This window comes from Ylistrum balloti, unplaced genomic scaffold (genome assembly GCF_031769215.1).
Source record: "Ylistrum balloti isolate Yb309-2 unplaced genomic scaffold, AGI_CSIRO_Ybal_v1 Utg369894, whole genome shotgun sequence".
Classification (NCBI taxonomy): domain Eukaryota; kingdom Metazoa; phylum Mollusca; class Bivalvia; order Pectinida; family Pectinidae; genus Ylistrum; species Ylistrum balloti.
The window spans coordinates 511,623-538,202 of NW_026782025.1; the positions used below are offsets into that span (position 1 = coordinate 511,623).

Genomic DNA, 26,580 nt, shown 5'->3' on the forward strand with positions numbered 1-26,580 from the left:
AGGTTACAGAGAGATATATAACTAGTACAACTGGGATTTCATAGAAAAAAGTACATTCTATTCTTTCGGAAGATCTCGCAATGAGAAAACTCCCAGTCTGTGGGGTACCAACACTTCTGACAGCTGATCAGAAGCACACAGGGCGGATTTTGTTATGTGCTAATCTGATTCTTTTAGAGGCATATCCTGCTAACTTTCTACAGAGGATTGTGACTATGGATAAAACATGGGTCCATCATGTCCTCTCAGAGGCCACACAGCAGTCTAAACAATGGAAGCACCCTGGTTCACCCACGCCAAAGAAAGGATTGTTTGTCCCTGCGAAAGGGACAAACAATCAATGGCACATATTACGCATCACTTCTTAGGCAGTTAAGAGAAAATATTACAATCAAGCAACGCTGAAAACTCTGTAAAGGTGTTCTGTTCCACCTGGAAAATGCCTCTGTTCACAAGTCTGTCATTGTCATGGCTGTCATTAGCGATTGTGGCTTTGAATTGATTGAGAATCCGCCTCATTCGCCTGGTCTCTCTCCATCAGACTTTCATCTATTTCCAAAAAAGGCCATTTCCGGTACCCTCTTTCGGTTAGATGATGACGTCATACATGCACTGGATTACTCTTTGAGCGATCAAAAAAACTTCTTTAAAAGTGGCATTGATGCCCTTAAACAACGCTAGCAAATGTATATAGATACTGATTGGAATTATGTCGAAAAATAATGCAATATGTCCGCCAAAAGTCAAATCCTTACTTGAGGCTCACAACTTATCAATTAGCCCTAATAGCTTCATTTAACTAAGAAGTAGAGATGGGTTCCCCGCAAACTGCTAAATGGTTTCGCTATTTTATCGATTTCAGTTTGTGTTGCCTAATACTTTGAATGTCAACTGGAATAATCAACCACAGATACTTTTGTTCGCGATCCTTTGTTTCTGTTTAAATGAATTTCGCGACGACCGAGTTTGACCGCAATCACATTACCCCGATCAGCACGTTGGACATTGGAAATTGTCCCATGTAAATAATCTATAAGCGTTTGACTGACTCCCTCTCGGAAATGGATACAGAATTAAAACGGCGAATTACAGTATTCTCACGTCTGGTATCGTCTGGCTGTCTCTAAAGTCTGGTGGTAACTCAATAATATCCTTCTTCAGAGGAAACTATACTTGTCTGCTATAGAATATTAAGAAAATAGTGAAATTCATACATTATATCATAGATTAGTTATTGTGGCACTTCCAAGCCATTAAAGCTAAATTTGGTCGTCACATGATCGACCTTGTGACCAATCTTGTATTGCTCTATTCTCAACACTATTTTACCCCATACCAAACTCCTGGAACATTTTCTCATCATGTGCGCTGTCTTTGAAAAGGAAAGTGAGGTGAACGGAGGCACAATTAGTGAAAAGTTAAATTGTATGGCATACACCAAAAGGAATTATACAGAGGGTGAAAGCGTGAAATGAACGAATTTCTGTTTAACATGTCTGTCTGTGTATGAATATTTCAACAGTTTGTTGGATATGTTTGATGTTTGGCTCTACCGATCTTGTCTAAATTTGTGAAAGTTAAAAACCTTTCTTAATTATGAGACTAATGCACCTCCCATTATTGAATTCGACATTTTTTATCACTTTGGGTTTTCCTCAGTCGCTTTCTGTACTTCAGCATTTAGGTCCTTACCAACACTATGGGGACTTGGAAGAAGAAAGAAACAGCCGTATCATGCAGTTTAATTCGTTTCAACAAGACGACGCCATTTTGAATAGACTTTCTAATGTTGTTCCGGTCCATTTTATGTCGTTATTTTGTAAAACTCGCTTGCAAAACTGTTTTCATACACCAACATACAGAAAACCAGATATGTACACGGGGTTACTTTACGGAGGGCCTGTTGATTCCTTCTATTTACCTCTTCAATGATGTCAGCTTACATCAAATTGATGAAAATAGTAAAAATGTAATAAATTGTGTGACCACACTTTTGCCTCTGTTGGTATACATTTTTCTCGTACGTCATGAGCAGTGCCTCGCTGTTTAATTTGTTTTTCTCCTCACGTGCCGATATCTCTTCATCCGGGTTCTCCAGTTCGATATGATCTTTATGCTATGCTGCATTTGTTAACGGTAAAGGCAATATCTGGCGGTTCAATATCACAACATTGATATCTTAGCTATTTAAGTGTTCCATTGTTATTATACTAGGCTCTTTTGGTTTGTTTCCAAAATGTATGACTATTTTCATAACAACTCTTTATCAGTCGTCGATCTAATGTGTGTACTTGCATAAGGCCCATATATCTAAATGTGTCCTACTTACGCCCTAGGGAAATAGAACCTTTGAGATAAACAAATATTTATTATTCTATGCAACCAAGTCGTCATTTTTTTTACTGTACCGAAAATCGAACACTATGACGATATTTTTGTGTGTTACTGGAATGTTGTTTACAAAACAGAACTTGTAGTTAAGGAATTTGGTAGAGATGTAGTAATGATGTAGGGTTGCTGTAGTGAGATAGTGATGTAGTAATGATGTAGGGTTGTTGTAGTGATGTAGAGATGTAGTAATGATGTAGGATTGTTGTAGTGAGGTTGTAATGATGTATGGTTGTTGTAGTGAGGTTGTAATAATGTAGGGTTGTTGTAGTGATGTAGAGATGTAGTAATGATGTAGGGTTGTTGTAGTGATGTAGAGATGTAGCAATAATGTAGGGTTGCTGTAGTGAGGTAGAGATGTAGTAATAATGTAGGGTTGTTGTAGTGATGTAAAGATGTAGTAATGATGTAGGGTTGTTGTAGTGAGGTAAAGATGTAGTAATGATGTAGGGTTGTTGTAGTGAGGTAAAGATGTAGTAATGATGTAGGGTTGTTGTAGTGATGTAGTAATGATGTAGTAATGATGTAGGGTTGTTGTAGTGAGGTATGATGTAGGGTTGTTGTAGTGAGGTAAAGATGTAGTAATGATGTAGGGTTGTTGTAGTGAGGTAGTGATGTAGTAATGATGTAGGGTTGTTGTAGTGATGTAGAGATGTAGCAATAATGTAGGGTTGCTGTAGTGAGGTAGAGATGTAGTAATAATGTAGGGTTGTTGTAGTGATGTAAAGATGTAGTAATGATGTAGGGTTGTTGTAGTGAGGTAAAGATGTAGTAATGATGTAGGGTTGTTGTAGTGAGGTAAAGATGTAGTAATGATGTAGGGTTGTTGTAGTAAGGTAGTGATGTAGTAATGATGTAGGATTGTTGTAGTAAGGTAGTGATGTAGTAATGATGTAGGGTTGTTGTAGTAAGGTAGTGATGTAGTAATGATGTAGGATTGTTGTAGTAAGGTAGTGATGTAGTAATGATGTAGGGTTGTTGTAGTAAGGTAGTGATGTAGTAATGATGTAGGGTTGTTGTAGTGAGGTAAAGATGTAGTAATGATGTAGGGTTGTTGTAGTGAGGTAGTGATGTAGTAATGATGTAGGGTTGTTGTAGTGAGGTAAAGATGTAGTAATGATGTAGGGTTGTTGTAGTGAGGTAGTGATGTAGTAATGATGTAGGGTTGTTGTAGTGATGTAGAGATGTAGTAATGATGTAGGATTGTTATAGTGATGTAAAGATGTAGTAATGATGTAGGGTTGTTGTGAGGTAGAGATGTAGTAATGATGTAGGATTGTTATAGTGAGGTTGTAATGATGTATGGTTGTTGTAGTGATGTAGTAATGATGTAGGATTGTTTTAGTAAGGCAGTGATGTAGTAATGATGTAGGGTTGTTGTATCGATGTAAAGATGTAGTAATGATGTAGGGTTGTTGTAGTAAGGTAGTGATGTAGTAATGATGTAGGATTGTTGTAGTGAGGTTGTAATGATGTAGGGTTGTAGTGAGGTAAAGATGTAGTAATGATGTAAGGTTGTTGTAGTGAGATAGTGATGTAGTAATGATGTAGGGTTGTTGTGAGGTAGAGATGTAGTAATGATGTAGGGTTGTTGTGAGGTAGAGATGTAGTAATGATGTAGGGTTGTTGTAGTGATGTAGTAATGATGTAGGGTTGCTGTAGTGATGTAGTAATGATGTAGGGTTGTTGTAGCGATGTAGTAATGATGTAGGGTTGTTGTAGCGATGTAGTAATGATGTAGGGTTGTTGTAGTGATGTAGTAATGATGTAGGGTTGTTGTAGTGATGTAGTAATAATGTAGGGTTGTTGTAGTGACGTAGTAATGATGTAGTAATGATGTAGAGTTGTTGTAGTGATGTAAAGATGTAGTAATGATGTAGGGTTGTTGTAGTGATGTAGTAATGATGTAGGGTTGTTGTAGTGATGTAGTAATGATGTAGTAATGATGTAGGGTTGTTGTAGTGAGGTATGATGTAGGGTTGTTGTAGTGAGGTAAAGATGTAGTAATGATGTAGGGTTGTTGTAGTGAGGTAGTGATGTAGTAATGATGTAGGGTTGTTGTAGTGATATAGTAATGATGTAGAGTTGTTGTAGTGAAGTAGTAATGATGTAGAGTGGTTGTAGTGAGATAAAGATGTAGTAATGATGTAGGGTTGTTGTAGTGAGCTAAAGATGTAGTAATGATGTAGGGTTGTTATAGTGAGGTAGTGATATAGTAATGATGTAGGATTGTTGTGAGGTAGAGATGTAGTAGTGATGTAGGGTTGTTGTAGTGAGGTATGATGTAGGGTTGTTGTAGTGAGGTAAAAATGTAGCAATAATGTAGGGTTGTTGTAGTGAGCTAAAGATGTAGTAATGATGTAGGGTTGTTGTAGTGAGGTTGTAATAATGTAGGGTTGTTGTAGTGAGGTAGTGATGTAGTAATGATGTAGGGTTGTTGTAGTGATGTAGTAATGATGTAGGGTTGTTGTAGTGATGTAGTAATGATGTAGGGTTGTTGTAGTGAGGTAGTGATGTAGTAATGATGTAGGGTTGTTGTAGTGAGGTAGTGATGTAGTAATGATGTAGGGTTGTTGTAGTGATGTAGTAATGATGTAATGTTGTTGTAGTGAGGTAGAGATGTAGTAATGATGAAGGGTTGTTGTAGTGACGTAGAGATGTAGTAATGATGTAGGGTTGTTGTAGTGAGGTAGTGATGTAGTAATGATGTAGGGTTGTTGTAGTGATGTAGTAATGATGTAGGGTTGTTGTAGTGAGGTAGTGAGGTAGTAATGATGTAGGGTTGTTGTAGTGATGTAGTAATGATGTAGGGTTGTTGTAGTGATGTAGTAATGATGTAGGGGTGTTGTAGTGAGGTAGTGATGTAGTAATGATGTAGGGTTGTTGCAGTGAGGTAGTGATGTAGTAATGATGTAGGGTTGTTGTAGTGATGTAGTAATGATGTAGGGTTGTTGTAGTGATGTAGTAATGATGTAGGGTTGTTGTAGTGATGTAGTAATGATGTAGGGTTGTTGTAGTGATGTAGTAATGATGTAGGGGTGTTGTAGTGAGGTAGTAATGATGTAGGGGTGTTGTAGTGAGGTAGAGATGTAGTAATGATGTAGGGTTGTTGTAGTGATGTAGTAATGATGTAGGGGTGTTGTAGTGATATAGTAATAATGTAGGGATGTTGTAGTTAGGTAGTGATGTAGTAATGATGTAGGGTTGTTGTAGTGATGTAGTAATGATGTAATGTTGTTGTAGTGAGGTAGTAATGATGTAGGGTTGTTGTAGTAAGGTAGAGATGTAGTAATGATGTAGGGTTGTTATAGTGAGGTAGTGATATAGTAATGATGTAGGGTTGTTGTAGTGATGTAGTAATGATGTAGGGTAGGGTTGTTATAGTGAGGTAGTGATATAGTAATGATGTAGGGTTGTTGTAGTGATGTAGTAATGATGTAGGGTTGTTGTAGTGATGTAGTAATGATGTAGGGTTGTTGTAGTGATGTAGTAATGATGTAGGGTTGTTATAGTGAGGTAGAGATGTAGTAATGATGTAGGGTTGTTGTAGTGATGTAGTAATGATGTAATGTTGTTGTAGTGATGTAGTAATGATGTAATTTTGTTGTAGTGATGTAGTAATGATGTAATTTTGTTGTAGTGATGTAGTAATGATGTAGGGTTGTTATAGTGAGGTAGAGATGTAGTAATGATGTAGGGTTGTTGTAGTGATGTAGTAATGATGTAGGTTTGTTGTAGTGATGTAGTAATGATGTAATGTTGTTGTAGTGATGTAGTAATGATGTAAGGGTGTTGTAGTGATGTAGTAATGATGTAGATGTATATTAGATTATAATTATTTAATAACAATGAAATACCAAGCAGTAATTCCTTTACACGTAAAACGTTTGTGCAGTATACATCTCTATAAGAATGTTTGACATGTAGGAGGGATGTTACATTGCCCTGAGATGTAGCTCCATACCGACTGAACGCCAATAAAATTGGACAATCTCCAGTTGTTCTGATAATCAATACTGCACAAGTTTTGTTGGCACATTATACAAAAACATCCTACTATTAACAGTTGACATTAGATGAAACTGAAATATCAGTTACTCTATTTTTCGAAAGAACAGTAATAGATGACATACACATAGATGTGTGAAGGAATTGTGTTTTCTTTGTGTCGTAAACAACTCGGCTGTAGACAAAATTTGAACGTTTGAAGCAGGTTTTTCGCCGTCTGATCTGTTAGCTTATGCTGTGAATCTGGCTTTGCTTTCCAGGGACGGTCCCGGAGGAACAGTTCCATGAGTTTGACGAGCCCGTCATCAGATAGCGAGGGTGAAACATCACCGTTGATGCCACGAAGAGGTCGCCGCCTAGCTATTGTTGACACGTCAAAGGTAAGTAACCTTATATCTATGTAAACTTATACCACATCTACCTATCGCAAGGTTCACATATCAAATCACGTGATTGTAAATGGAGTGAGGATTCGGAAAGACCATATATATAATTACATATATAAATGGTTATCTAATACAATATACACATATAGCATGGACTAACATCGTGTACAGGGAGTACACCAAACTTACAATGTGTCATCACTGACATCAACAAAAAAAAAGTCTGTACACCACTGACATCAACCCAAATACAAGTCTGTACACCACTGACATCAACCCAAATACAAGTCTGTACACCACTGACATCAACCTTAATACAAGTCTGTACACCACTGACGTCAACCCAAATACAAGTCTGTACACCACTGACATCAACCCAAATACAAGTCTGTACACCACTGACATCAACCCAAATACAAGTCTGTACACCACTGACATCAACCCAAATACAAGTCTGTACACCACTGACATCAACCCAAATACAAGTCTGTACACCACTGACTTCAACCTTAATACAAGTCTGTACACCACTGACATCAACCCAAATACAAGTCTGTACACCACTGACATCAACCCAAATACAAGTCTGTACACCACTGACGTCAACCCAAATGCAAGTCTGTACACCACTGACATCAACCCAAATACAAGTCTGTACACCATTGACATCAACCCAAATACAAGTCTGTACAACACTGACATCAACCCAAATACAAGTCTGTACACCACTGACATCAACCCAAATACAAGTCTGTACACCACTGACATCAACCCAAATACAAGTCTGTACACCATTGACATCAACCCAAATACAAGTCTGTACACCACTGACATCAACCCAAATACAGTCTGTACACCACTGACATCAACCTTAAAACACGTCTGTACACCATTGACATCAACCCAAATACAAGTCTGTACACCACTGACATCAACCCAAATACAAGTCATCAACCAACAAATACAAGTCTGTACACCACTGACATCAACATTAATACAAGTCTATACACCATTGACATCAACCTTAATACAAGTCTGTACACCACTGACATCAACCCAAATACAAGTCTGTACACCACTGACATCAACCCAAATACAAGTCTGTACACCACTGACATCAACCCAAATACAAGTCTGTACACCACTGACATCAACCCAAATACAAGTCTGTACACCACTGACATCAACCCAAATACAAGTCTGTACACCACTGACATCAACCCAAATACAAGTCTGTACACCACTGACATCAACCCAAATACAAGTCTATACACCATTGACATCAACCCAAATACAAGTCTATACACCATTGACATCAACCCAAATACAAGTCTATACACCATTGACATCAACCCAAATACAAGTCTGTACACCACTGACATCAACCCAAATACAAGTCTGTACACCACTGACATAAACCCAAATACAAGTCTGTACACCACTGACATCAACCCAAATACAAGTCTGTACACCACTGACATCAACCCAAATACAAGTCTGTACACCATTGACATCAACCCAAATACAAGTCTGTACACCACTGACATCAACCCAAATACAAGTCTGTACAACACTGACATCAACCCAAATACAAGTCTGTACACCATTGACATTAACCTTAATACAAGTCTGTACACCACTGACATCAACCCAAATACAAGTCTGTACACCACTGACATTAACCTTAATACAAGTCTGTACACCACTGACATCAACCCAAATACAAGTCTGTACACCACTGACATCAACCCAAATACAAGTATGTACACCATTGACATTAACCTTAATACAAGTCTGTACACCACGGACATCAACCCAAATACAAGTCTGTACACCATTGACATGAAGCTTAATACAAGTCTGTACACCATTGACATCAACCTTAATACAAGTCTGTACACCACTGACATCAACCCAAATACATTCTGTACACCACTGACATCAACCTTAATACAAGTCTGTACACCACTGACATCAACCCAAATACAAGTCTGTACACCACTGACATCAACCTTAATACAAGTCTGTACACCACTGACATCAACCCAAATACAAGTCTGTACACCACTAACATTAAGCTTAATACAAGTCTGTACACCACTGACATCTACCTTAATACAAGTCTGTACACCACTGACATCAACCTTAATACAAGTCTGTACACCACTGACATCAACCCAAATACAAGTCTGTACACCACTGACATTAAGCTTAATACAAGTCTGTACACCACTGACATCAACCTTAATACAAGTCTGTACACCATTGACATCAACCCAAATACATTCTGTACACCACTGACATCCACCTTAATACAAGTCTGTACACCACTGACATCCACCTTAATACAAGTCTGTACACCACTGACATCAACCTTAATACAAGTCTGTACACCACTGACATCAACCCAAATACAAGTCTGTACACCACTAACATTAAGCTTAATACAAGTCTGTACACCACTGACATCAACCTTAATACAAGTCTGTACACCACTGACATCAACCTTAATACAAGTCTGTACACCACTGACATCAACCCAAATACAAGTCTGTACAACACTGACATCAACCCAAATACAAGTCTGTACACCACTGACATAAACCCAAATACAAGTCTGTACACCACTGACATCAACCTTAATACAAGTCTGTACACCACTGACATCAACCCAAATACAAGTCTGTACACCACTGACATTAAGCTTAATACAAGTCTGTACACCACTGACATCAACCTTAATACAAGTCTGTACACCATTGACATCAACCCAAATACATTCTGTACACCACTGACATCCACCTTAATACAAGTCTGTACACCACTGACATCCACCTTAATACAAGTCTGTATACCACTGACATCCACCTTAATACAAGTCTGTACACCACTGACATCCACCTTAATACAAGTCTGTACACCACTGACATCCACCTTAATACAAGTCTGTACACCACTGACATCCACCTTAATACAAGTCTGTACACCACTGACATCCACCTTAATACAAGTCTGTACACCACTGACATCCACCTTAATACAAGTCTGTACACCATTGACATCAACCCAAATACAAGTCTGTACACCACTGACATCAACCTATTTAATACAAAATATGTTTTGTAACTAACTCTGTATCTTGACCATATGTAAGATATCATTTCAAAAACTGTTTATTGTACGTTTCCATCTTCGGATCACTTATTGACCTGATTACATCAAATCTTTGTATCTAGAGGCTGGAATCTGTAACATGTATAAAAAGGGTGTTGAGAGCTTGACCTTAATAGCAGATATCGTCAGAATTTCATTTTGGTTGTAATAAATGTAAAAAAAAGTGTAAAACATAAAAAAAAAAGTGGGCGAAATACATTACATAATTAAATAAATAAGGAAACTAGGCAATCTTACTCTATTATCATAGCCTTATACCTATGACGTCATAGAATAACTTATTATTATAGAACAGTAGTCAGATGTCATGACAGCAGTTTCATCAATATCACCTTTTATATAAATCCTGTCGTTATACTGTCGTCTACAGCAGTACATATCGATCCAGTACCAGTTCTATAACTGTTTAACCTTAAACGCAAAACATTGGCAGATAGATGTTACATCATTTTTGTAACATCCGCTGTAAAATCCGCCCATTAAAATGGTGCGTGCCAATTAACTAAAAACATTAAAAAATAAATCAATTATAATATAACTTGGGCTAAAGTCAATTGTGAATCAGTGAATTCACGACTAACGTGTAACAACACGTCGAGTAACCGAGGTTTGCAATAACCGTCATCCCACGTCTTAATTCATTCGGATAACGGCACGGTCCCGAGGATACACCGGCACTTGACGCAATTTCTAAAAATAACTCAACATTGACAATTAGGAAGGTTATTAAATTTTCGGGATAGTATACTCTCATCTTTGAGGAATAAAGATTAAATGAATGAATGAATGAATTAGCGAGAGTACATGTATACTACGGTATTGTTAAGGTAGTGTGTTTCGTGAGTATACTACGGTAGTGACTCTCGGGTCTATAACGTCAATGTTTTAGATGGTGTGTTTCGTGAGTATACTACGGTAGTGACTCTCGGGTCTATAACGTCAATGTTTTAGGTGGTGTGTTTCGTGAGTATACTACGGTACTGACTGTCGGGTCTATAATGTCAATGTTTTAGGTGGTGTGTTTCGTGAGTATACTACGGTAGTGACTCTCGGGTCTATAACGTCAATGTTTTAGATGGTGTGTTTCTTGAGTATACTTCGGTAGTGACTCTCGGGTCTATAACGTCAATGTTTTAGATGGTGTGTTTCGTGAGTATACTACGGTAGTGACTCTCTGGTCTATAACGTCAATGTTTTAGGTGGTGTGTTTCGTGAGTATACTATGGTACTGACTGTCGGGTCTATAATGTCAATGTTTTAGGTGGTGTGTTTCGTGAGTATACTACGGTACTGACTGTCGGGTCTATAATGTCAATGTTTTAGGTGGTGTGTTTCGTGAGCATACTACGGTAGTGACTGTCGGGTCTATAATGTCAATGTTTTAGATGGTGTGTTTCGTGAGTATACTACGGTAGTGACTCTCGGGTCTATAACGTAATTCTTTCACGTAGCATATTTCGTGAGTATACTACGGTAGTGACTATTAAGTTGATAACTATGCTTTGTTTTATTCCAGTACAACATATATTCTGTGTAGAACACTATCATGTATAGACCCTGTATATGTGCCTAGGGGATAGGTCGTTTGCCGAACTGATTCAGTTATAGTCTTTAATTGCTTTTGGACTAAGCAAAGACGCGTGGTGTTACTTGGGCTTATGGAGATATCGGGTAATTACGATTCATGAATGCCAAGTACAATCTCCTTTAGACAAATTATCTACATACGGGTAATTGACCGGCCATATCTGTAGACTTGTATAATATACATTTTTTTGTGAAATACAGGAACATGATGTGAAATTTAGAAATGTATATACTTATTGCTTAGCAGATTGTTGTGTTCGTTAATATGGACCCGGTACATTGTCTGGAAGTTATGATGCAACATTGGGCGATTTTTTAAGAGATTTGTGCGAAATTTGCGAAAATCGGTTCTAATTTTTGCTCTACGGTGATTCTAAACATGTATTATATACATATCTGTCATCCTTCAAACAGACAGAATCAATTAACTTTGATTTACATAACAAATATGTACTTACATGAATTATGCACGTACATAATGGTACATATAGTACACACTCATGCTTGCGGCTATCATTACATATCTAACATTATTATTGATCTTCGGGAGAAAAAGAATACTGCAACTGGTGTTTGATTTAAAGTAATATGTAATTTTAGAGTAAAAAATATTATAATCAAAATTTCGAATTAATTAATGATGGTAGAATAAGTTATTTTGTTTATCTCATGTTATAGATGTCTTAATCAGTAATTGTATCAACTCTTTCATTGTACTGGAGAAACTCTGGATCACATTTCACCGCGGAGTGATAACAGTGTGTTTGGGTTTTTAGGCTAAACGTACTCAGTGCGTACAGCCTATTGCGTCGGCCTTTCAGACAAAATTTACCGATCCTGGCCTTCTAATTGGCTGATATATCGAAAAGAGTTAGAGCCCTCCAGCGGCAACTTTCTGCGTAAATAATGCCGCGATCTTTTAAATCGCTATTTTAAAAGCATCAACAATAAGTTTATTTTTTTTAATAACAGTACGATAACTATATATTTAAAAAAGAAGCACAGTGTGGTTGAACTATTGATAAATTTTGAACAATATATTTTACGGACATCCCCGACCTGTGCTGTTGAAGAAGATCGAGCTGACGTGATTTTTATCGCCTGCTGTGAATATTCCTAGAAAACAACCATATTAACCGTAAGCAGAGATACGTCTCTGCCGAAAGTAAGCAAACAAAATGGTTTCTTGTATCTTCAAAGTTTATTGTAACTGCGTGACTTGATTTACAGTGTATTTACTGTATGGCGGCTTATGAATCCTTCTCGACATGACGTAAACGTACAGAACACTGTGCGTGCGAGTTGGCGCCATGATAAGAAGCTAGTCTGGGGGCTTGGTTTGAATTATTAACTAACAGCACTTATAAACAAACAAAACTTACAAACAGAACATCAATTTTGCTTTAATCCTTGTCGTTGTGGCAAGATCGTCTTAATATATAACATCATTTTACCTCATTAGACGTCACAAAATTTGACTGTTCGTTACACGCGCATACCCGCCGATATGACACTTTTTCAGGTTTTTTACACCCACCGCCATGACACTTTTTCAAGTTTTTGTAGATAAAAAGTAGGCTTCGTAGGCAAGGTACATTTGGTGCTCATGATTTATGAATGATATTTTTTTAATACTGTACCGATCATGATGTTGACTTGTTATAGCTTATATATTTTGTCTTTTAGTCTTATTTGATGAAGGTTGATTGTGCTGATTTCTCAATGTTTGTTAATATGTATCAAAGTTCCTTGAAATGAAAATATTCCTTCAAACAAAACGCGTATAAAAAACAAAATATTCATGTCTATAATTATCAATTAACTAGAACGAAATATTTCCATAACATATTTATTCATTTTGCGTGTCATGGTGACATTATCTAATGCATTGGAGATCAGAAACAGTAGTAGCTATAGTGAAAATATTGTAAATTTTGTATATATATGGAAGTCTAGTTAAATCTCATAGAACTATGTCTTTATAGATATAATTACTGGAATAAAAATCTAACCATGGTACTTCAAGGAAGATAGGCATGTAAATACATTTAATGTAATTATTTAAACTTTGATTTATCTTTGTTATCTGCCCCCGTAAAACATATAAGATACACACAGTCAGATCACTACACTCATCAGACGGTAAAGACACGTCACAAATCTCAACAAATATAGGGAAGTCCAAGTGAAGATCGTTACACGTTAAAAAATACGATATAATAAAATGTGAAGTGATCAACATTGCAATTAAATAGCATTAAATCTTAATTACACCATGCCTGGTAATCACCTACGTGATGAATCATGAAATCGCAGAAGGGATATTGATAAAATATTTCAGCAAAACATCGATCAAGACTAGGGAAGGTGATCACAGATCAGCAAAAATGGACCGGTACAAATTTGAATCATCTGGGATCTGATTGGACATGACATACCGGAAGGGGAAGTGATCTCATCAAATACGAAAACAAATAGAAAGAAAATAACTCAGATCTCGACATCCGAAAGCAAAACTGCGGAAAAAAATTGAATGGAATGTAATCACAGATCTTAACTGGCTTTAAACAGCAGAAGAAGGAAGTGATATAAAAAGAGTGAATTGGTCAGAAACCTAAAAAAAACAAAGCTTAAAACAAAAAAAAAAACAAAAACAAAAAGTGATCACAAATCTCTACAAAAGACACTGTGGAGGATGAATTGATTACATATTTCAAAAACTAAAAATACGAGTCGAAGGGAAGTGATTGCAGATCTCTACATGTCCTGGTCAAGTAACCTTCCTCTGGGTAATGGACAGCTGATCAAACCGAATTCTGTCCCGTAGAGGACCAACTATACTTCTGTCGCGTAGAGGACATCCGTGTCTGACCAACTCTACTTCTGTCCCGTAGCGGACATCCGTGTCTGACCAACTCTACTTCTGTCCCGTAGAGGACATTCGGGTCTGATAAACTATACTTCGGTCCCGTTGAGGACATTCGGGTCTGATAAACTCTACTTCTGTCCCAAAGAAGACATCAGTGTCTGACCAGCTATACCTCTGTCCCGTAGAGGACATTCGGGTCTGATAAACTCTATTTCTCTCCCGTAGAGGACATCTGTTTCTGACAAACTCTACTTCTGTCCCATAAAGGACAGCCGTTTCTGATCAACTATATTTCTCTCCCATAAAGGACATCCGTTTCTGATCAACTCGTCTTCTGTCCTGTAGCGGACATCCGTGTCCGATCAACTCGATTTTTGTCCCGTAGAGGACATCTGGGTCTGATAAACTCTTTTCTGTCCTGTAGCGGACACCCGTGCCTGATCAACTCGACTTTTGTCCCGTAGAGGGCATCCGTGTCTGATCAACTTTCTTCTGTCCTGTAGAGGACATCTGTTTCTGACCAACTCTACTTCTCTCCCGTAGAGGACATCCGTGTCTGATCAATTTAATTCCATTTCGTAAAGGTCATGCGACTCAATTATTGGTCAAATTTACACATTGAATAGCCTTTGTCATCTATTTTTGTAAAATCATATTTCTAAACTCGACTTTTAAATGATTTTCTTTGGAATATCAAAGAGATGGTGTGTATCGATTTGATCACTATATACATGTATGGTTATTAATAAAAGTTCCGTTTTGATTACCAAATTAAGTTTTCAACGTAACACCCAATAAATACTCCACGACAGAAACCCAAGACTGTCGATTGATTTTATCTAGGAAGTCTTGAACGCTTAATTCAGAATTTATTGGAATCCTGATAATTTTACTAGCGTTTCTATTTGATTACGTGGTATAATCTCCAAGCACAGCGTCCTTCCTATGATGACGTTACAGACAGACTTTTTTCCTCTAGTTCAGTGGATAGCAGCGATCTCTCCTAATTGACGAGTTACCGACGTCACAGCGTTGCCAATAGAAGTTGCTCTCTGCAGCGGCCTTAATGATATAGACGGAACACCTGTCGCTGATGAGCGACGAAATGTCTCTGTGTTTCATACCGAAAATCCGATTGTGAAATTCGGCACAGTGGCTTGTTGCTGCCGTACAGTCTGTTGTGACAGTAGATCGTAGCAGTAGTGTTGTGTTCCTGAGGCACAATAAGTAAACAGGGGAAGCAACTACATTTACTTAATCAATTTTCTAAAGTCTCAATGGTAAGTGTTATAATTTATTAATTAATTCCACTCATTTCAACTAATTCTAATTAAATAGAATGCATTCAGATATTTTCGTCATAGACAATTTTTTTACATGAGAAACAATAGACATGGTTATTTTTAACATGTTATCAACATTGTATATTTTTGTTTCTTTAAGGATGTATGTTGGTCCGGTGACCAAATTTAACTTTTGATCTAGTGATGATTTTTGGAAAGGCTAAATTTACGAAATTACCTCAAACGAAAAAACCCAACATGTCGCGGCGCTGCTATTTCCGATAATTTTTAATATGAACAGAAAATGATTCCGTTTCACATAATGTTCTAAAGTTCATTCTGAATAACAGACATTATTATTTTAGGCATTAAAAAGGGCTCTTTCATAAAAATATAATATTTTAATGTAACTTTTAATGATCTTAAAACTGCATAACAACCAAAAAGTAAAGGTTTTTAAAATGACATAGATCGGGCCTTTTTTGTTCTTTTTTCCTTTTTTTTTTTTTTTTTTTTTTTTTTTTGTTTTTTCTTTTTTTTTTTGTTTTTTGTTTTTCTTTTGTTTTTTTTTCTTTGTTTTTTTTTTCTATCTTGTTATCTTGTGTTTTAGTTGGGTTTTTTATCTTATTTTTTGTGGGGACGGGATTGGGATCGGGGTGGTCGTTTTGTTCTAAATTTTAACATTTAAAGAGTTTTTCATGATTACAAAAGCGGATGTCGTTTTGCATTATGATTTTTACAAATTTATCCGAAACTTCCGAGATGTATTCAAGAGAATTACCATAGCAACGGAAATACCAATGTTGTAGTTATCGACCGAATCATGCTGTCAACGACGTCATCAAAATTGTAGTCCACTTAGGCAATATTTCTACAAAATGTCATATTCAGCATCCTGTTTCAGCAGATAAGTACATTGAACAATTTTAAATAATTAAATATAGAAAAACATAAAAGACTGAGATGATTGTTATCCTACTTCATGACTTTTGTTCATCTAACAGTCTATCGCGATGACGAGACAAGGATTTACAACATCAAATTCAAAGGGAAGGTCAGCACCATATCACATGTTCTATAATGTCAAATTTAGTAGGAATACCAACATAAGACCATGTCTTCTATACCGTCAGATTGACCAGCACACCGACATAGGAACACGTGTTCTATAGTGCGAGATTGACCAGGTATACCGACATAGGAACACGTGTTCTATAGTGCGAGATTGACCCGGTATACTGACATAGGACCACGTGTTTTATAGTGTGATATTGACCAGGTATACTGACATAGGACCACGTGTTTTATAGTGTGAGATTGACCAGGTATACCGACATAGAACCACGTGTTCTATAGTGTGAAATTGACCAGGTATACCGACATAGGACCACGTGTTCTATAGTGTGATATTGACCAGGTATACCGACATAGAACCACGTGTTCTATTGTGTGAGATTGACCAGGTATACCGACATAGGACCACGTGTTCTATAGTGTGAGATTACCCATGTATACTAACGTAGGATCACGTGTTCTATAGTGTGAGATTGACCAGGTATACCGACATAGGACCACGTGTTCTATAGTGTGAGATTGACCAGGTATACTGACATAGGATCACGTGTTCTATAGCGTGAGATTGACCAGGTATATCGACACAGTACCACGTGTTTTATAGTGTGAGATTGACCAGGTATACCGACAGAGGATCATGTGTTCTATAGTATGATATTGACCAGGTATACCGACTGGGACCACGTGTTCTATAGTGTGAGATTGACCAGGTATACTGACATAGGATCACGTGTTCTATAGCGTGAGATTGACCAGGTATACCGACACACGATCACGTGTTTTATAGTGTGATATTGACCAGGTATACCGACATAGGACCACGTGTTCTATAGTGTGATATTGACCAGGTATACCGACATAGGATCACGTGTTCTATAGTATGATATTGACCAGGTATACCGACATAGGATCACGTGTTCTATAGTGTGAGATTGACCAGGTATACCGACATAGAATCACGTGTTCTATAGTATGATATTGACCTGGTATAATGACGTAGGATCACGTGTTCAGTAGCGCCAGGTTTCCGGACGGAAGTAAAAGATTATATAACAGGTGATAAGTTCTGAACTGTAGTTAAAGATGGACACTTAATTGGTGACAAGTGCTCGGCTGTTAATAGGTTATATTTGTTAGACACATGCTGGACGATATCCTGGAATTCAATCTTCTAAACATATATTATCGAATGTTAATACTTCTATACAAAGTTGTATAAAATGCGTAAATGTAGTGTTGCGTAATTGTTCTTTAATGCTTCACTTTCTGAGTTTTTAAACATTATAAGCGAAATTTAATTTTCACTTTGGCATTTCTTTTACCGAAGACCATGTTGATTTGTCTCTGCTCAGGGCCAGCTGAGTTATCATTTTATTGTTGCTGAGACGTCAGTAGAATTTGTTTTGTTGCTAAGACGTCAGTAAAATTTTATTGTTGCTATGTAAACTACTCAATACGACAACCATTTTTATCTACCGATATTTTCTATATGCGCTTTCAGAATAACATATGTTATACCTGAAAAATCTGCATTGTGTTTTTGTTTATCAAATTTATCAAAAGAAATTTATATCGGTGCTGGTAAGAGATTTTAATAAAATTGAGGATTTTCTTGATAAAATCACTGACGGAAATTTTATAAAGAATTTACCTCGTGAAGTAGATAACACTGTCCTGTGTGATCTCCATCATATGTTGACAAATATATACATGTTCAAAATAAAGGGCTTGTTTCTAGAAATACAAAAACTGACATTCTAACTACTGGCTTGGACAGGATTATTGCTTGCGTTGAAACATCAGTTGGCAATCAACTGGACAGATAAGTATAGGTTTGGTTGTCCTGTGAAACACAGGAACAGTCTTCCTTAGACCTAGTGGTTATTGTTTAGTAAACTGTGTCCTAGAGGAGTTTGGTGCTGTTGCTGTGTAAATCATACCGTTAGCAGCTGAAGTGATGAATCAGATATTGCTTTCCTCTGGCTACAACTGGGAAATGTCAGTATTATTTAAGTCAGAACAATGTATGACCTATCAAAACCCTGGCCTTCTATGAGTGTGGGCGATCTCTTACTTGTGACTGTCCATCAGATACACCATATTGGCAGTTCATCATAAAACTTGTATACAGTCGTCAACTGTTCTTTAACGTCCTTGTCACTTCCAGCCATACGAATTAAATATTTATAACATGGCCGACTTGTTGATACCAGTGACGACAGATGGTGCATTGAGAGACTGTAGTATTGGGAGAGTTTGGTAATGATGAAGAATACATATTGTTTACATCTGACATGCCCATACTGTATGTGATTACATTGTACGGTATCGATGCGTTAACTGTTTACCTTCCACGGTGGCGCGCCATGTTTTCTTCTACTGTTAACATGTAAACTTTCTAGGGGTAATAACTGATCATTGCTGGCACGATTTCCGGCCATCTTGAAGACGATGATAAGGTAGACATTAATTTACTTATATATTGATCGTGGCTGTCGGGGTAATAAAACTAACTAGCATTTACATGATTGGAAATTCACATGCATGTACAGCGACGGGAGACTGTGACGTGACCCAGGATATAAATTAATGAAAACTTCTTCCACAATTTCAATTTGAGAAGGCTGTTCCTATCGGGGATATGGATTAATCGTGTTAGGAGTGTAATAGTTTCTTTTCCCGGAAGATATTTCGACAGATCCTGCTCGTTCATCAATACGGTGTTGTCATCCACAGATATAACCACCCGTATATAACTACACCGAAACGTTGTAGATAGGATTACACAATATATAAACACTAATACATTTTGAAATTTTTTTCGTGGTGAAGTCGGAATCGTGATCCTCGGTAGTTCCGTACGAGGGAAACAGGAATACATGGTTGTAGGACATCATGGAATCTGGAAGTATTGAACACTTAGTTGATACTAATGGATAGTTACTGTTGACGATGTATACAGATATATCTATTTTTAAAACGTTTTCTTGATCAAGTAGGAAATATGATCCTCGACAGTTTCGGACAAGGAAAACATAATGTCATGGAATTTGTGCCCATTTGACGGCATATTAGTGGATAACTAAATGTTCTGATGACAACACTGTATATATACAGGTGGGATACTAGTCGATATTTACAGATAACAACACTTATATATACAGGTGGGATATTAGTCAATATTTACTGATAACAATACTTATATATACTGATAACAACACTTATAGATACAGGTGGGATATTAGTCAATATTTACTGATAACAACACTTATATTTACTGATAACAACACTTACATATGCAGGTGAGAAACTAGTCAATATTTCCTGATAACAACACTTATATATACAGGTGAGAAACTAGTCAATATTTCCTGATAACAACACTTATATATACAGGTAAGAAACTAGTCAATATTTCCTGATAACAACACTTATATATAAAGATGGGATAATTTTGGATACATGATACTTTTATTTATGATTAAAATACAAGATTTTACTTTATTTCAGTTTTATATCAGCAAAGGCTTAATACAAAGAATTCAATGTTTTTTTTACCTTGGATGAAAACAACGTTGTAGTATTGTAAAATATTTGTTATTTTCTGTTAGTATATAATTTTGTTTCCTTTGATTAATCAAGTCAGTTTTCCCTACCAAGACGTTTTTTATCGATTGATTTTACAATGCCTCTGAGCTTTCTTGGTACGATCGACTCAATCGTTCAACAGCATTGCTTGCCTTTTAATTTCAATTGGGTTCTACTTTCTTACAGAATTGTGGTGAACCCGCTTCGATGTCGTCCGACGCAACTCCCAACAATTCATGTGACGAATGCGACTTGGATAAGTAAGTACCCTGTTATTAGTGTGACAAGTGTGACTTTGATCAGTAAGTACCCTGATATTAGTGTGACGTAGATAAGTAAGTACTCTGATATCATAGTGACAAGTGTGAGTTTGACCAATAAGTACCCTGTTATTTGTGTGACCTAGATAAGTAAGTACCCTGATATTTGTGTGACCTAGTTAAGTGAGTACCCTGATATTTGTGTGACCTAGATAAGTGAGTACCCTGATATTTGTGTGATCTAGTTAATTGAGTACCCTGATATTTGTGTGACATAGATAAGTGAGTACCCTGATATTTGTGTGACCTAGTTAAGTGAGTACCCTGATATTTGTGTGACCTAGTTAAGTGAGTACCCTGATATTTGTGTGACCTAGATAAGTAAGTACCCTGATATTTGTGTGATTTAGATAAGTAAGTACCCTGATATTTGTGTGACCTAGATAAGTAAGTACCCTGTTATTTGTGTGATTTAGATAAGTAAGTACCCTGTCATTCCTGTGAAGACTGTTACTTAGATAAGTAAGTACCCTGTTGTTTGTGTGACGAGTGTGACTTAAGTAAGTAAAGTTTAATTCGTCTTACGAATGTGACTTAGATACGTTAATACCCTGTTATTCGTGTGACGAATGCACTCAGAAGTGTGACAAACCACATGCACACTTACTCGTGTGACGAGTACAGCTACCCTAGATCAACACATACCTGTATGTGATAAGTCCCAGTCAAGAAGGTGCGTGTTCCCAGTATGTTATGTAAGGCGAATAAGATAGCTGAGAACATGTCACAATGAGATTGTTGCTGAAGTTGTATACAACACTTTGAATGAGAAAGCTGGATACATGTCACAATGAGATTGTTGATGAAGTTGTATACAGTACTTTGAATGAGATAGTTGAGAACATGTAACAATGATATTGTTGCTGAAGTTGTATACAACACTTTCAATGAGAAAGCTGGATACATGTCACAATGAGATTGTTGATGAAGTTGTATACAGTACTTTGAACATCACGAACTGTATACTTAAGATAAGCTGGTTCAATATTACATGTATCTGGATATTGTGTCTATGATGCTGGACATCGTTGTGTCATTTATACTCATATACATGTATCGTCGATATATCAGGAATGATTCACTCCCACGAGGTAAAATATGAAGTAAGCGAGTTTGAGGCTTGTCGAATGTTTGTAATCAAATTATTATTTACCGAGGGCAGAGATCCTCATTTCATTTACCCCTCTTGCCTTCGTTCCGTTATTTCAATGCTTGACGTTACGAAAGGAGATGTTTGTCGTTCCATATCTACGTGTGACGTTAGGTCATATCTGGTGATGTCTGTCATGGCATTTCGTCGTTCTTTTAATTCTCGGATTTTTCAGGCAAAGGTCTGACAACTATGTTACAAAATGTTAGTAAAGGCTACGGTCTAGACTTAAACTAGCGATGGATTTTTTGTTTGTGTTTAATTATCCAATTATCCCCATGTGATTAGCTTCGTAGTCATCTAATGACTTCGCCAGTCTAAATATAGTATTAACAATTCCTTGTGCAAATGAAGAAAAACGAGGAATGGCCTATCTTTTTGTATTGTAAAGTGCGCGTTTCATGATCATCAAGTGTTAGTAAATCTAAAGGTCAGTCAAGCCAGATACCAAGTCTCCATAGTCACTGTTCTGAATGGCATGTATATTTATATCAAGGAATACCAAGAAAATACAGACATGGCAACATAATCGTAATTCAAACTGAAATTTCATAAAACTGGGGCAAAATATGAACAAAATAAAGATTTACATGGAGACTCATGTAAAATGTACAAGGAGAATAAGACTAGGTGTTCCGGAAGAGAAAGCGTCATCTGCTTCAACGACGACACCCGCCATGGAAACCTTGGGCATTCCCAGTAAGTAATGCCACGTTCTCAAATGAGAGCAAGGTATACAACACCCGAACCAATAGGTAAACTAACGAGCATGAAATACGCCCAGCTTCTTGTAACACAAAGAAATAGAATATTTCTCAATAACATTGCTATGGCGACCATAAGACTTCCCCATAATCAAGGTTATACAGTGTATGAGTTTAGTTATGGCATCACTATGGCATCCAAAAAACTTACCCATAATCAAGGTTATACAGTGTGGTTGGATAGGTTAAATTAGACATCCTTTTTTAAATATTCTCTTTGAAATTGTAATATACTATTGTGTTAAAATGACTTTTAACAATTTTATAAAGGTTCTCTTACTTCAGAACAGCAACAGAAATTATGTCATGTCAACAGAATCTAAAATTTAAGTCACATTCAATGAAACTTGGACAAAGAGAATTAGACCAAGTGTTCCGGAAGAGCAAGCGTCTTCCGATTCATCAACGACATTCGCCATGTAAGTCGTGGTCAATCCAAGTAGTAATGTCACGTTCTCAAATGAGAAAACAAGAAAATAGAATATTTCTAAATAAGATCATAAAGATGACCATTGCATTTCTAGAAACCCCGTGTTGTGTGTTTTTCGGTCAATTGCTGGCACGACTCTCGTCACAGTACTTTCCTGTCTTTAGATTCTGCTTACAGAATCGTTTCAGGGTCTTTGCCTAGATACTTACTGAACTAAGAGTTTTCCATTCATGTAGGCAATGGGGTCAAATGGCACCAATAATTTCCACTAGAACGTCAATTAGTATGATATACCCAGTGTTAATCGTGTTGACCTGTTCGTGCCAAAAGAAAATGTGTAGTATTCATCAGTTCAGTTGTAATTCAATCACGTTGTTTTATACATCGTGGCCGTGTCGGCTGTATAGTGAGTTATAGCGAAAACTCATTAACTCGATTTCTCAAGTGTCCTCGTTTACTTGATTTACCCCTTATTAATGTATTGAAATAGTATATTACAAAACCTAATTAAAAGTGACCCGAGGAAATGTAAATCTGGGTTAGTAAGACTATTGGTGTAGGTCGTAAGAACTGTTTCAATTATCTGATTTGTTTTGACATACTTCTACTAGAAAAGGCACGTGTATTTCCTTACAGTCGTTTCGCGCGTACGTAATGCTTTGTGTAAACTGAAGATTGATATATCATGCTAATTTTAAATGTTCCATATATCCCGAAATATAAAAAATAATATGCTTATGATGGACTATTGAAAAAACAACTGTTAACTACTGAAGATAGGAACACGTAACTTTGATTTCAAATTGAATTACAACCTTCAGTTCAATAGCAGTTTCTTAGGTTTTCAAAGACAAAGAAAATCTAGAATAAGGTATTAGTGTACATTGTTTCATGTGAAACATCTTTTGAAACCAGATTTATATCTCGAACTTTCTTGTATTTTCATGATTTCGTGTATATCATTTTCATGTTCTAGCCTGTTTCAGCGAGAGGAAAAATATTGTGTTAACTGATTTAAACATATATTATTATCAGTAGCAGATAAATGGATCAGAGACAAGTACTAGCAACTTATGAAAGCTTCTCCTTAAATACAATTATAAATAATTAATATACTGTACGTGACACATAATTATACTATAAATATGAAGATATGTAACTCGTAGACGTACATTTGTAACTTTAAATAATTTTGTCAAAAGGAGGAAAAGATGGGATAATAGGATAGAGAGAAAAGAAGAGAAAAAGAGACGGTATATATAGGATCAATTTTATATCAATTATACATTAATTTAGTGCCGACTACAAACTGCTCAGAATTGTGTAAACTATCAAGGTAACAATAGCACACTAAAGAGTTAACTACTTTATAACTTACCACCAGTGTTAACAATATTAGCACTATTAAAGTGACTTTCGAAAAATAATAGAATACATTTGTAACAGAAATGAAATAATTTTGTGCTCTCGCTAATACCCTCCGATAAAACTCACATTACGTTGTCACGTCTTGAAACAAAAAATGTTAACTAAATGCACATCAATGAACAATATAGCTTTGTTTGTGTAACATCAGGGAATGTAATAGTGTGCAGTTTTTTTATGCTGTGTTAAAATCAACACATTTATTGCGATTATTATTTGATAGTCTGAATTTTTAGGTATAAGAAATTTTAAGAAGTTTATTCATGACATCTACATAATTATTGATATATATATATATATATAATAAATAGTTGGAGACGTTTGATTTTGGTCAATGTGGTGTTACATAGATTTGGTAGAAAAACCATTGAGCTGGTCAATGTATTTCTACTTCGTTGATATAACACCTCATCAATGCTCCATAATTAATAGATATACATAAACGTTTGAGAAATAAATTGAATATGTCCTAAAATGAACAGTATATCTACGATGTTGAATGTCCATTTGTACATATTTTTGTCAGATTTTCTTCTCTTTTTTTATTTTATTTTATTAATATTATTATTTTGCCTTTGGGTTTTTTTTTGTCATATAAACAAATTGTTTGATTCATATTTACAACAACGTGAACAATTTCAGTTTTTGAAACCATATCCGATGAATCCATTGAAATTTACCACATTAATTACATTATATGTAGTCAGTTTTTGGATGGCACTTTTGAAATGGTATTTGAAATTGATTTTAGACACAACGGCTTGATTTGTCATCACCATAGCCAATCCGCTCGGAGACCGACTGCTCTTTTATCAGAAATGTTAAGACGCCATTTGTGACATTTTACGATAAAATGTAACGTAATAATAAGATTTAAAGAAGGTCAAGGTTAAACCCTTTGACATTTCCTGAAGACAGAAGGATATTTAACAGAAGCTAGTACAGCTGTTTATCAGGCTTCGTGTAAGGAATAAAAATTCGGTTTCACACTAAGAACAAGCCGTGTTCGTAAAGGTCCGTTAAGTATGTGACTCGGAGGAAATAAAAATCGTTAGAGATCCGAGACCTGGAAGTTATCGAGAACAATTTAATCGACCATTCCTGTCCATTATGACTGACAAATACTTCCTGCCTAACCTGTTGCCAACTTCCTGAAGGAGAAGGACAGTTCTCCCACAGCGTGGCCGTTCTTATAACCTATTCTCTGACAGCCGAATGCAAAGATTTTCTTTAAAAAGGCGTAGGAATGTAATTGTATTATCTGTTCGTGAGGCAAGGCTTCCTCGTGACCTTGCTTACACAAAATCACTTCATGAGATCTTTATTCTCTTTTTCCCCTTAGCCTTAGGACAGTATATTTGAACCTTTTAGTTGAGGTTGCCTTTAAGCATGATTGACTGGACATACATCACGAGAGATCACAAAAGACGTGATGGTAAAGCATTAGTAAGAGATATATAACTAGATTATTATTCTGGTAACTGAAATTCTTACATATCTCTTATACCTGTTGCTAGTGTTATATGTGTCTTGTAGGTTGCTAAGAAATAGATATTTGACAAACCCAGCAACGTAACCTCACGTAAACATTCATGAAATATGGTTCAATGCTCGCTATCCGTGGCGGTTTGTACTTCTAAGAAAAACGATGAACTCTGTTCAGTTGTAGTTGCCTTATGGCAAGACTATTTACCCTAACTGTCGTGGATTGCTTGTACCTGCTTTTGAATGACCCTGACTGTTCACGAGCTGATCGCCCCAGCAAATAAACAAACAAACAAACCCTTAGAGTAGTGTTATGGTTTGATCTATTGATTGATAAAAAAATGAATTGTTATATATGACTGAAGAATTTGTGCAAATGACAAGTTTTATTTTGAAAACAATGAAATAGAAATTGCTGATAACTTTGATTACCTTGGAACTTTAACGGTAAATTTACTAAAACTCAGCTGACTGTTGCTGATCACGGACGTAAATGTATGTTTAATATTTTAAAAGTTTGTAATAATCTTGCTTTAAATGTTGAATCAAAGTTGAATGTTTTTGATGTTTATTTTTTATCTGTTGCTGTGAAGTATGGGTTTTTATCCCAGCTGATCAGATAGAAAAAGTACATACCGATTTCTTAAAA

General features: G+C 36.4%; 1 protein-coding gene across 1 annotated transcript in view; it reads left to right on the forward strand.

Moving 5' to 3' along the window:
- LOC132546534 (pleckstrin homology domain-containing family G member 7-like) overlaps positions 1 to 26,580 on the forward strand; it is an 89,688-nt gene that overhangs the window by 34,913 nt on the left and 28,195 nt on the right. The window contains exons 4-5 of the mRNA XM_060210254.1: positions 6,657 to 6,776; positions 20,544 to 20,617. Coding sequence (XP_060066237.1) covers positions 6,657 to 6,776; positions 20,544 to 20,617 — 194 coding nt within the window. The remainder of the gene's footprint in view (positions 1 to 6,656; positions 6,777 to 20,543; positions 20,618 to 26,580) is intronic.